The sequence below is a fragment of the Daktulosphaira vitifoliae genome, unplaced genomic scaffold (genome assembly GCF_025091365.1).
Source record: "Daktulosphaira vitifoliae isolate Bord-2020 unplaced genomic scaffold, ASM2509136v1 Scaffold_4, whole genome shotgun sequence".
NCBI lineage: Eukaryota > Metazoa > Arthropoda > Insecta > Hemiptera > Phylloxeridae > Daktulosphaira > Daktulosphaira vitifoliae.
The window spans coordinates 9,932,687-9,946,800 of NW_026099575.1; the positions used below are offsets into that span (position 1 = coordinate 9,932,687).

Here is a 14,114-nt window from a genome sequence, read left to right on the forward strand (position 1 = left end):
GTCAAAAGATCACAAATCGTATCTAGTCGAAGACATTACCCTTCAAAATTGAAAAAATTTCCCTCGTTCCCCGTAAATGGGGGAAACCTCCAAAAAAATTACAAATTTAAAAATCGCTAATTTTCGAAATTTTTTCAATTTTTTTTACTAAAAACTGCCGTAACTTTTTCAAAAATGAACATATCAATATAATTTTTTTTTATATAGATGCTTGATGTCTTTACCTATCATTTGGTATATTTTTTTTGTAAATTTGACCTTTTATCTGCCCACAGGGGGGGATTTAAAATGACAACTTTTTCACAAAAAATTAACTTTTTCAACTTAACTTTTGAAAATGTTCCGGAAGGTCTGACACTTTTATATATATCTTAAATTAAAGCTAATGTAATGTACTTTAATTTGAAAAAAAAAAATTTGACCTCTGGACTTGTCTTCATGGTGAAAACGGCTACCGAATGCTATTTTTGTGTGAAAATTTTCGATTTTATAATTTACATTTTTTACTTTAAAGTGCTATAACTTTTTAAAAAATGTATGGATCAATACAATTTTTTCATGAGAAGTAGTATTTATATACATCTTTCATTGGATATACTTTTTTTTTAAATCAGACTATTTCCCTATATATGGGGGGGCTTCAAATATAAAAAATGCATATAGAAAGTAGAACTTTTTCAACTTAACTTTTGAAAATGTTCCGGAAGGTCTGACACTTTTATATATATCTTAAATTGAAGCTTATGTAATATACTTTAATTTGAAAAAAAAAAATTTGACCTCTGGACTTGTCTTCGTGGTGAAAGTTGACATCAAAGTTAATAAAAAATTACGATTTTTGTAAAATAATTTTTTTTTATATTTTTAACTTAATAATGCTCTAACTTTTTCAAAAATGAACATATCAATATAATTTTTTTTTATATAGATGATTGATGTCTTTACCTATCATTTGGTATATTTTTTTTGTAAATCTGACACTTAACCTGCCCACAAGGGGGGATTTAAAATTACAACTTTCTCACAAAAAATTAACTTTTTCAACTTAACTTTTGAAAATGTTCCGGAAAGTCTGACACTTTTATATATATCTTAAATTAAAGCTAATGTAATGCACTTTAATTTGAAAAAAAAAAATTTGACCTCTGGACTTGTCTTCATGGCGAAAATGGCTACCGAATGCTATTTTTGTGTGAAAATTTTCGATTTTGTATTTTACATTTTTTACTTTAAAGTGCTATAACTTTTTAAAAAATGTATGGATTAATACAATTTTTTCATGAGAAGTAGTATTTATATACATCTTTCATTGGATATACTTTTTTTTTAAATCAGACTATTTCCCTATATATGGGGGGGCTTCAAATATAAAAAATGCATATAGAAAGTAGAACTTTTTCAACTTAACTTTTGAAAATGTTCCGGAAGGTCTGACACTTTTATATATATCTTAAATTAAAGCTAATGTAATATACTTTAATTTGAAAAAAAAAAATTTGACCTCTGGACTTGTCTTCGTGGTGAAAGTTGACATCAAAGTTAATAAAAAATTACGATTTTTGTAAAATAATTTTTTTTTATATTTTTAACTTAATAATGCTCTAACTTTTTCAAAAATGAACATATCAATATAATTTTTTTTTATATAGATGCTTGATGTCTTTACTTATCATTTGGTATATTTTTTTTGTAAATCTGACACTTAACCTGCCCACAAGGGGGGATTTAAAATGACAACTTTTTCACAAAAAATTAACTTTTTCAACTTAACTTTTGAAAATGTTCCGGAAGATCTGACACTTTTATATATATCTTAAATATAAGCTAATGTAATATACTTTATTATGAAAAAAAAAAAATTTCGGACTTTATTTTATCTTCACGGTGAAAATGGCTACCAAATGCTATTTTTGTGTGAAAATTTTCGATTTTGTATTTTACATTTTTAACTTTATAATGGTATGACATATTAAAAAGTGTATGGATATAAAAGTGAATATATCAACATTATTTTTTTATGAGAAATAATATTTTTTAATAATCCCTTTTTCATTCGACATACTTTATCTTAATCAGGATATTAATAAGAAACTAGCAGATAATGTAGCTTTTGTAATTATCCACCAATTTCTTAGAATTAAACACTATCTACTGATTTGCATCGAAGCGTTTCTTATGATAGTGATTTTAATCACTGTCAGATTAAATCTATACTGGACCCAACTATGCAACNTAGTGATTTTAATCACTGTCAGATATCATTTACTTGATCCAACTATGCCACGTCACCAATGTGCCGCGACCCCCCTGTGCTGGGTTTTTTTTTATAAATGTATGCAATCAAAACTTGAAATTTTAAAATTATACTTGGAGAAAAATGTTAGATTTATAGAATTTTAAATTTATATGCGTACTAACTGATCACGGAAAAAACTTAAGCATAAGATCACCACACAGTTCGATTTAAACAACATTATTTATCCTATTTAAGTAAAAAAAAAAAAGTCTTGTTTACTTTTTATTTAAGCCAATTAATTTAACAAAAAATTTCTCGTTTCAAATTTAAAAAAACTTGATTTTTTTTTTTGAGAATTTTATTTTTTATGTCAAACAGATTAATAAAAACAAAATGGGTTATTATTTGAAAAACTACAGTTGATATTGATTTGAGGGTTAAAGGATGAAGATGGAATCTTTATTTTTCCTGTCAAGTACCTCAACAAAGATTTACAACAAATAAAATAATTACATCAATATTTTAAAGAAAATTCGCGAGACATAGTTAGTCAATCACCTTGTATAATTTAAAAAAATATAATTTAAATACTGGCCGAAAACAATCTATTATGGTGATCATAAACATGAGAATAAAAAGCAATTGTAACTTAGTGACCGAAATAAGTTATTTTATTAAACAAATTTAATAATTGTTAGCCAATCATTAAAAGTATTTTGTTATATTAATTGGCTTAAATAAAAAGTAAACAAGACTTTTTGGCCAACGACAAATAATGTTGATAAAATAATTTTTTTCAATATGTATAAGTGGAAAAAATATAATTTAATTATTGGCTGAAAGCAATCTATTATGGTGATCGTAAAATAACATATTTATTTTTGAAATAATTAAAATTTGTTTTAGCAACGTTATTTGTTGTTGGCCAAAAAAACTGAAACAAATTAGTATAAAAGATCTAGTAAACTGAAAATGTATTGGGACTTTTAGTCTAACCAGCGAACGAAGAACATACAAGCTCTTGTGGAAGCCAAATTAGTCTATTAGTCTCAGTCGCGTCGAAATCAAAATTCAAAAATCTTGAAATCAACGCGACAATCGCAAGTCGAACATATTGACTATTTCTGAAAACAGCCATCAAATTCGGTTGCGATAATATTGAACATAATTATGGCGCCGTTAGAGATAGAAGATCGAATTGTCATAAGATATTATGATTAAATGCAAAATTTAACAGTTACCAAAGTAAATGACAAGAATCGTGAACAGCCCGAAGAGTATCGCGTTAAACTTCAAGGAATAAATGGAGAATTTTTTGACACGGTCTCGATGAATATCCTTACCAATGTTATCAAAAAGAAAGAAGTATTTAATATCGTAAGTGAAAAATATGTGTAAATAGCATAGTTATTATTCATACTTATATTTTTAAAGGCTTTTATTATCAAAAATGAACTCATGTTGACATATTCAACATCTAAAAAAAGTCTCAACGCTCAGATTTGGAATGCTGAGAATTTGAAACCCAAAGACGTCGACAATAGATATGAGAAGAATACAAAGAAGAATGCTTACAAACCTGGACTTAAGCCGAACAATTACACAGCATATAACGCCAAATGTTATCCAGTGAACAATGAAAAGCGTTATACGGCCCAGGATAGACTTATGAAATACCGCAAAACTGAAGAACCACATCAACCAAATAAATTCAAACATCCCGATAATAGACAACAATACAACACAAATAATACACGTTATTCAGCTCAAGACCGACTTAAACAGTACAAGGAAATCGTTACTTCGAAAGAAACGCAGCCTAAACAATATGTCACTAAAAACACAGATATAAACCGAAATGAAGTTAAAGTAAAATACTGCAAAGAACAAAATCTCAGCAATGATATAAAAAAAGACCCATGTACCAAGAAACCAACATTAACACTAGACGAGACGCAAAAAGTTAGTTAATTATAATTATCATACAAACAATCTATTATTACTATATTTCCACAGATAATGATAGTTCAAAAACGAGCGAAGACATGTTATCTTGTACACACGATGGAGAGTAGAAAGTCTGTTATCACCTTGTGCGATAAACTACGCGAAATGGAAAATAACTTGAGACGCATCCAGAAAGTTGAAAAGTACGACATGTGCTTGATATTTTTTGGCGCTGAATGGTACCGTGGGAAAATTATGGACGAGACGAACGATGGTATGTTAAAAATTTACTTGATTGACACAGCACAAATGATGTTGTTTAACCAAAAAGAAGTCTATGAGATGCCAAAGCACTTCGAAGGAGAGTCTTTATTAATTGATATTGTCGTAACATCACCGCCAAAAGAAATGTTAACTACTGTTTATGCTAACGTAGAAGCAATAAAAACTATTGGACCGAGTACGGTGGTGAAACTGATTTGATTATAAATTACTATACTACCTTATAACTCCAATTCATTTGCATTCGACAGTTAACGTTGTTAACGGAGATTACGCACTGTCAATGATGTCTTTTTTTCATTAAAAAAACTCTTGTTTACGTTTATTATTAACTGTTTGCATTTTCATAACCAAGCACTTTATTTCTTTATTTATTGTTTAAATATTTGCTTGTTGTCATATTATTTAATTTTTTGTTTTATTCTTCAATTTTTTTTGTTCACATATATTTATTTTTGTCTGAACTAAATATAATTCGTAACACTAATTATGTCAATTGTTTAAATGAAATAAAGCTGTTCGACATTGATTAAACATTGTTATCATCTAATTTTATCAAATTATTTTGTGCGTTAATAGACTTTCAATTGTAAAGTGGCCAAAAAGTTCCAATAAATTTATATAAATATATAAAAGTTTTAATATAAAAGTTAATAAATTTTATAATGTTTGAATGATGTGATTCTTAAATAAGTTCCTAATTATTGTATCGGAAAAAGCACATTTCCTTTAGGTTTAGCGCTGAACTTAGAAATAATATTAAACAAAAAATATTGCTCATAAAAACTTTACATTTTCAAATTGTTCAAATAATTATCTTCTAATTTAAGAGTAAAATGTAAACGTATGACTATAATTTGTTATAGTCATATGAAATTTTCTCAAAATCAATTAAGAATTAATCCACGAATTTTTTAGGGTTTAAAGGAAATATAAAAACGAATTACCTGACTTTATGCATCTTTACTATCAAAATACTGTCCCAAACTTATCTAAAACTAGATTATTCAGTCAAAAATACAAGATTACAAGTTGAAATAATTAATGATAGTTACAGTACTTCTTTAATTATTAATCATAGTGTTCTTGAAACTGTTCTAAGGCCTATATTATTTATTTTATATATAAATAATTTGCTTAATATTAATGTTAAATAAAAATATGTTTTGTTGATGATATTGTCATATTATTACAAGATAAAAATACTACAAACGTATATCAAAAAGCAAACAAAATGTTCCATTCTATAAAATCATGGTTTGACAAGAATTTATTAGAACTAATTTAATGAAAACGAAACGTATAATATTTAATATGAAATATAATAATCTAAATAATATTCATAAATTATGTATTATAAATCTATGTACCTCTAAAACTAAAAACATTAACATTTGGAAAAAAAATGTTTTGATAAAATAAGGATATTTCCAAAAATATAATATTGTTTTATACAGTTTTTTTATTTAATTTTTGAAGCTGAGAGAATAGATGAATTTAGATTTTTAACAAGTTATTAGAAATAATTTTCACTAATGAATACACCAAATATTTAGGGAGTGGTCAAAAAGTGAAAAATACATTGAATAACATGAAAATATTTGACTTACTTAGTTATGAGTAAGAGTTTAATTTGACAAATGTGTATATATCTTATGGTATATACATTATATTCTCTTGAAAAAAACATATATTTTAAAACTATTGATATCTTTTTTTTTATATCAAAAGTTTTTTGTGTAATAATTATTTTTTTACATCATTTTAATCATCAAAAGATTTCCAATTAAACGTTAAACACAATTTACAATTGTCTTCAGCACTATGTATGGTTTAGTTAAGCTATGACTAAAATTATTATTTATGAAATAATAAATCAGGGATATATCTTTTTTTTAATTGTTTTAACTGTATTAATTTTTTATAATTACAATTTTGTGATATTTTTTAAATAATACTACTAAATCTAACAAAATAACTTATAGCTAATAATGTCAAAACTTTAATTTAGTTGTCAAACTTCAAAGGTACACAATGAATGGTTGTATTATTTTGTTCTATATAAATATCAGGCTTAATTCATTGAACATTTTAATTATAAAAAATTATTGATTATTTATTAAAACTTCTAACACATTTCATTAAAATTTTTAATATAGATTTACGATTATAACACAAATTAGGTCTTTAAAATGTAATATATAGTAAATATTTTTAACATATAAATAAGCTGTATTATAATAATGTAAATAATTTTATTATAATTGAAAAGTCTTTTAAGAAATTAGAGGAAATAATTTTCTCTACAACTTTTATAATAATCAAAGAAGCTAAATGTCAGATTTTTTAAATTCAGACTTGTATTCTTATCTTTAATCAGTTGTTAAAAACTAAATTCAAAATAAAAGCACATAAAATCATGACATGTGTTGTTGTCATACCTATAAATTGTGTATGCTTTATTATTTTAATTTTTCATCAATTAATGTTACAACAACAACAGAAATTATAAAGGGATACAATTGGAAAAATTTAATATAAAATTTATTTTGTATATTTAAAAAAATATTATAATATTAACATAAAATATAGAAATAATTATTTTAAAATATAATAAAACTAATTTATATAATTAAAGTACAAAATAAAAATTTAATATTAACACTTATGTATAATTATTGTAATATATAACTAAAAGGATATTACATTAAAAGATAATTAATAATTTTAATTTTTTTTATTTATGACAAACTTTAGTATTTATAAAAAGCACTAAATTTTTATTTTAGATGGCATTAAATCTTTAAAGAACCATAAATTATAAAAGTGTATCATTTAATATTATACAAGGATAAATATATAAAATAACAAACATAATTGTTTAACTCATATTTATTACTGATATTAATAAATATTTATTTTATTCATATTAAATAAAAAAAACAATTAGAATCAATTAAAATTAAAATTAAATTAAAATTTTTATTACATTTATTGAGCCTTAATTATATACTAAGAAGTTACAATAATTCAATTGAAAATTTTTTACAGTGTACAGATGACTTCTGATTTATTTAGGTTTACTAGAATGTCATTGTTAAAATAAATTAAATTAAATTTTTTCATTCAAAAAATAAAATAGAAAATGATGAGTATTAATTATCTAAATTGATTTATAAATAATTAGAATAAAATTTTATTGTATAAAAGGTTGGTGAAAACAAATACAAGAATTTGAATATAATAAATAAATTAAATACAATATAATATTAAGCTTACCAATTTTTAGATTCATGCTTCATTTATCACAATTATAGAATTTTTAAACAATTGCTTGTAACAGCATACATATACCCAACATTTAACAATAGAAATCTTAAGAAATTTAAATATTTTATATTTTATCAACATAATTTAATATTAGTTTTAAAACAACAACCCTGGTGCTAAATCCATAAGTGATTGTAATCTTGTCAATGTATTTCACAATTTTTCTATTCATAAAATTTTAAACTATAAAAATATTTGTATTAAGATAGATAGTAATATAAATGTAAAATGTTGATTAACTAAGAGTTTTAAAACAGAGATAAAAAGATTAAAATTAAGTAGAAAGCATAGTAAAATTATGTATGTTTAAAATAAGTTGTGCAAAATAAATACATGCAAAATACTCTAACCCTGTGTTGAGATAAAGTTGTCTAGGTGTAAAGAAATTAAGTATACAAAAAGAACAATAACTTAAACAGACATGTTTATGTTTGTAGCACCAATTGAAAAATACATGATAAAAACATAATACTATGTATTATAATGTTAATACTGCTTTAGTTGCTTCTGTTTTTGTAAGTGAAATTTAATATTTGTTGCTTTTTAAGTCATCCCGTATAAACTTGAACTGAGCCTTAATTTTCGATAATATACTACTAAATTGACCACCATAAATATTGTTAGTATTTATTTCACCGTCTAAAGGGTCGTGCAACACTTGAGCTCTATGTGGTGGTATTAATGGGTCTTTGAGCCGGGCAAGATCAGTTTGCACAGAAGACAATTGATCCTTTAGCTGGTTATATAAGTACAGGTCCAGACCAGATTTCTTAGCTTTTTTGTGCATTGTGATCAAATACTGACGATCACGAACATCAGGCATTAAGTACTCCTATTAAAAAAAGATATATAATAAAATAGATTAAATTATTATTATAATCTTGTAACTAATATTATACATTAATTTTTAATTAAAAGATAGCATAATAATAAACATTTTGCTTTTTTCAAATAGATTTTCATTTTATTAACGTTGGTATTCACAGAAATGAAAATCATGACATCTTCCAAATTATAGAGTTAACAAATAATAATAGTAAAATTATAAAACGGAGTATTCAAATATTTTAATAAAAAAAAGTGAGTTATTTTATTTAACAAGATGCAAAATTAAAAATTAAATAATTAATAATTTAAATATAATAATAAAAATAAAAATTTCCATTATATGTCTTGAATTCATAAAAAAATATTATATAATTAAGTTAACTCCACCATTAAGAATTACTAAAAAAGCTAAATATTTAAATATTAAATGACAAAAGGACAATATCTAATATTTTTAAGTTGTTGACTTTAATTTTTTTATGTTTTAAGAATAAAAACATTGTTTTTTCAATTGAAAAATTAAAAAATATATCTTTTACATTTTGAATTTTAACGGAAAAAGTTGCTGGGTTACTAAATACAAAATTGATATTGAATTTCGAGTATCAAATGTAATTTAAAATGAAAATTTAACATACTGTTGTATAAATGATCAACCTCAACTTTTTTATATTAAATAGAATTTACCTGTTTCGTGAGTACATAATAAGCATACACTGCCATTGCAGTACCGTAAGTGACAAAGTACGTGACCGGTTCCATTATGTCCCATGAATATTCCCACCAAGTAAGTCGGGCTAATATACCAAATTGCACAGACATAAGACCCAGTCCGACCCAAGTCAGAATTGAAGTCTGCCTGTTAGCGACCAAGTCGATGGACTGCCTTTTCTGTAAAATAACAATCAAAAATTTTAATTAAGACATAAAAATGCTGTAAAACGCTTTAAAGGAATAAACCTTCTTTTTATACGCGAAACGTCGAGATTGTTCAACACATTACTGTATTTCGAACATTTTATACACTATTTGAGTTATGACTTAAGGGTTATAGTAGTTTTCGTGAAGGTTGCTCACGTAAACAATGTGACGTACGAATTAATAGTGACATCATAATTTAAGCTAATAAAGTTATATTATGACATATATGATCCCAATGAAAAATATAGCTCTCATAAAAAAAGTGATAAGCAAACAAATCATTTAATTGAGGCGATCCTTTTTTTATATAAATAATATACTTTGAATAATGAGAACCTCGTGATGTGATATGGTTTGTTACTTAGAAAATTGGTTAACAATCCTTCTATTATAACAAAAAAAAAAAAATCGCACCCTAAGTAAATATTGTGTGTATTATATAAGATTCTTATTATATTGAGTTAAACAATTGTAAGTATATACGAGATTTAAAATTAAACTACATTATCAAAAAAATACAAGGACCTAAAGAATGTTTTTTTATTTAATGTCTAATGTTTGACCAAAATCTTTATACACTTTAATACGATTGTAAAAGCTTAATCATTAGTTTCAAAAATGTAAAATATATACTATGAAATTTATTTAGAAAAATAACCTTACTACCTTATTATATTAAAAATGAAATTTTCTTCGTATTAGCATAGTAATACACATTTATGTAATCATTTAATGAGGATCAAAATAAAAAAAATCCAACCGAATCATTATTCATTACGTTTGTTTATGATTCTGATACATTTTAAATTTATAAAAATCATGAAATTGTATAATTTTTATTAACTTATTTTTAACACAACAAAAATAATTTGTACTTAATTTTTTTCAATTTTTATTAAATCATATACATTTAATAATAATTATCCAATGGTTGAATTAAATTGAAAGTTCTGAATTTCTCTTACTATCTTCCTAAAAATTGAATGTCAATTTTTGAGGAGGATATTCAATTCTAATATTTTTTACGACGGTTACCGAACTTTTAGTTATTTCAACTAACTAATAATAACATTATGACTACTATTCAGGTTTGTAGAAATAATCGAAAATTAATTTTAAAAATAAATAAATATATATTGACTTATTGGAAAAATGTTTTGTTAAATTTGTTAAATAAAAACAATAGCACAGTGGGGTCGCGGCATAGTAGAGACATTGCATAGTAGGGTCCAGTATAGATTTAATCTGACAGTGATTAAAATCACTATCATAAGAAACGCTTCGATGCAAATCTGTAGATAGTGTTTAATTTTAAAAAATTGATGGATAATTGCAAAAGCAACATCAACTTCTATTAAAATAAAATACAAAACCCATAATTATCATACAAAAATAGTATATTTTTCAATATGGTAGCCATTTGCGTATAGAAGATAGATCGTCGGGACAAATTTTTTTTTTTCATTTTGTAGTACATAAAATAAGCTTTAATTTTATATATGTTTAAAGGACGCAGTATTTCCGGAACATTTTCAAAAATTAAGTTGAAAAAGTTATTTTTTGTAAAAAAGTTACTATTTTAAATCCTCCCAGTGAGCAGAATAAGTGTTAGATTTTCAAAAAAAATTATATCAAATGAAAGGGAAATATCTAAGGTTTCAATACAAAAAAATATTATTTTTATTTGTTCATTTTTGAAAAAGTTATGGCAGTTTTAAGTACAAAAAACATCCCGATAAAATGTAATTTTTATCGCAAACATTACATTTTTTTTTAAATTTTCGACAGCCATTTGCACATAGAAGATAAGATGTCGGGACAAATTTTTTTTTTTCATTTGATAGTATATAACATAACCTTTGATTTGATATATGTTTAAAGGACGCAGTATTTCCGGAACATTTTCAAAAGTTCAGTTGAAAAAGATCTATGTTTTTTACAATATTTTAAGTTTTGAACGCCCCCTATATAAGGGGAAATTGTCCAATTTTAATAAAAAGTATGTCAAATGAAAGATGTACTTATAATGTATTTAGAAAAAAAAAATTTGTGCTGATATATACATTTTTCAAAAAGTTATAGCATTTTTAAGTTGAAAATTTAAAATCGAAAATCGAAAATTTTAACACAAAAATAGTGTTTTTTTAACTACGGCAGCCGTTTAAATGTAGAAAAAAAAGTGTCGGGACAAATTTTTTTTTTTCATTTTGTAGTACATAAAATAAGCTTTAATTTGATATATGTTTAAAGGACGCAGTCTTTCCGGAACATTTTCAAAAATTAAGTTGAAAAAATTAATTTTTGTAAAAAAGTTGCCATTTTAAATCCCCCCCAATGAGCAGGTTAAGTGATAGATTTTCAAAAAAATGATATCAAATGAAAGGTAAATATCTAAGGTTTTAGTATAAAAAAAAATTATGTTGATTTGTTGATTTTTCAAAAAGTTATGGAAGTTTTAAGAAAAAAAAGTGAAAAAATTTCGAAAATTAGCGATTTTTAAATTTGTAATTTTTTTGGATATTTCCCCCATTTGCGGGGAACGAGGGAATTTTTTTCAATTTTTAAGGGTAATGTCTTCAACTAGATACGATTTGTGATCTTTTGACGTATTTTTGAAAGAAATCGGTCCAGTGAGAGCTGAGAAAAAGTGGCAACAGACATAAAAAAAAAAAAAAACACATCATAGTAAAATTAATACCTTCTCCGCTTCGCATCGAAGCTAAAAGTAATCAAGATTATTTTTATTTCTTAAATAGGATAAACAATGTTGTTTAAATCGACACCGTATGGTGATCTTATGCTTAAGATTTTTTCCGTGTTAAATTTGTACGCATATTTAAAATTCTATATAATCTTACATTTTTCTCTAAGTATAACTTAAAAATTTCACGTTTTGAGCGTATATCTTTAAGTTTCTTTCCGTGATATATTAGTACGCATTTATTTAAAACACTTAACAGTTACGTTTTATTCTTGAAGTATAATTTAAAAATTTTCAAGTTTTGAGTGCAATCATTTATAAAAAATGGATTCAGAATTGTTTTTCGTAATAACGACGTCGCTCAATTTTTTTATAATTCCAATTCAAGTAATCAAACATATTATATTTAGTTCAATGGCAACTGTGTGGCAGCAGACATTCTTGGAGATGAAACTTTCTAAGAAGAAAAAGACTTTAACTGAATAAGTAGAACCTATTATGAATACTTGCCTGATTTCGACTATTAATTTGGAGATACCTATTATGCCAAATAATTCAATTTTAGAACACATGGTCGAAAAATAACCTTTCAACTCCACTGTTTGATATAATGCCAGAAAATGTTATTACAAGACATTATATGAACATTTCATTACAAAATAACGAAATTGATTCTGTCAAAAAAATTAAATCAGAAATTATTACAAAATTGAAATATATCCCACCAACACTTCTACAAACTCTTCCACATTAGCTAATAATTTTTTTCACTCAAACATATCATAGTCAAAATACAATTTTTCAACCAAACCATTTAAAACATTGCCTGGAAATTTTAACACAACATCTCGAGAAAATCCCTCTTTTATGGATAATTCCTTTGATTTTAATAAAAAACCGATTGAAAAATTAATAGAAAATATTCAAACGTCTAACACAAATAGTTTTTTACTAAGTCAAAAATTGAACCTATTACATCAAAAACCCTGGAAAATACTAAAAAGAATAGAACTTTAGGATGTGAAAATACTAATAACAAAATATCCACTACTAGAACATGATATTGAAAAACATTTATGGGATAAAAGGTATTTATTGTAAGAAATACACACGAGTAATCGCTGTGGATATCGATGCTAAAAAACTTGAATTCGCCAAAAAAAATGCAGAGATTTATGGAGTCAGGGACAAAATTATATTTATACAGGGAGATTTCTTCGAGATTGCAGAAACGTTAAAAAAATATAAGCCACAGGTCATAGTGTCGTCTCATCTATGGGGCGGTCCTTCGTATAAGAAACACGAAGTTTTCAGTCTCCAGAAACATATGTGTAATGAATACGAAGGAATACAAATTAAAAAAAATAATTTCTAAAACTAACAATTATTTTATTGTTTCCATGTACAAAAAAATCTAAGGTATTCAGAATAAAGTTATTATTTTTATTGTTAAATTATGATTAAGTAATTTTTTTATATTTACTTACTTTTAATTTAAATTTACTAGTTATCATCTAATTAACCAATTTTTTTACCAGTGGCGTTATTATAAACAAATTATGCTAAGTCAATTCATGTAAAATAATTTAACTTCATTGTACACATTAAAAATAGTTTGATTTTTATATAGATATCTGTATTGTGTAAAATTTAGCTTTAAATAATGACTATTATTTTAATAATCTATTGAGGAATAACAAAAAGTTTAAGTATGAGTACATTTATTCTTTCAAAGAAGGAAGAAACTTGAATGTAAGCAATTATTTGATTGTGTTTTAATGTAGTCATATTTAGTTGAAAAGAAAATTAAGAAGTTACATACCATAAATTGACTAAAAAAACAAAAAAAAAAAAAAAAAAAAAAAAAAA

The 14,114-nt window shown here is 24.6% G+C and overlaps 2 protein-coding genes across 2 annotated transcripts in view; one reads left to right on the forward strand and one right to left on the reverse strand.

Annotated features, from left to right (window-relative positions):
* Positions 1-3,066: 3,066 nt before the first annotated feature.
* Positions 3,067-4,929, forward strand: LOC126904382 (uncharacterized). Its single transcript, XM_050683383.1, has 2 exons — positions 3,067-3,613; positions 3,671-4,929. The coding sequence occupies exons 1-2, from the start codon at positions 3,458-3,460 to the stop codon at positions 4,205-4,207; spliced, it is 693 nt and encodes a 230-aa protein (XP_050539340.1). The 5' UTR covers positions 3,067-3,457; the 3' UTR covers positions 4,208-4,929.
* A 2,605-nt stretch (positions 4,930-7,534) lies between these two features.
* The window catches only part of LOC126906043 (calcium uniporter protein, mitochondrial), a 37,399-nt gene continuing 30,819 nt past the window's right edge, over positions 7,535-14,114 (reverse strand). Inside the window, exons 5-6 of the mRNA XM_050686273.1 lie at positions 9,311-9,514; positions 7,535-8,627 (exon numbers count right to left, since the gene is read on the reverse strand). Of these exons, the coding sequence (XP_050542230.1) occupies positions 8,322-8,627; positions 9,311-9,514 (510 nt within the window). The 3' untranslated portion in view covers positions 7,535-8,321. The remainder of the gene's footprint in view (positions 8,628-9,310; positions 9,515-14,114) is intronic.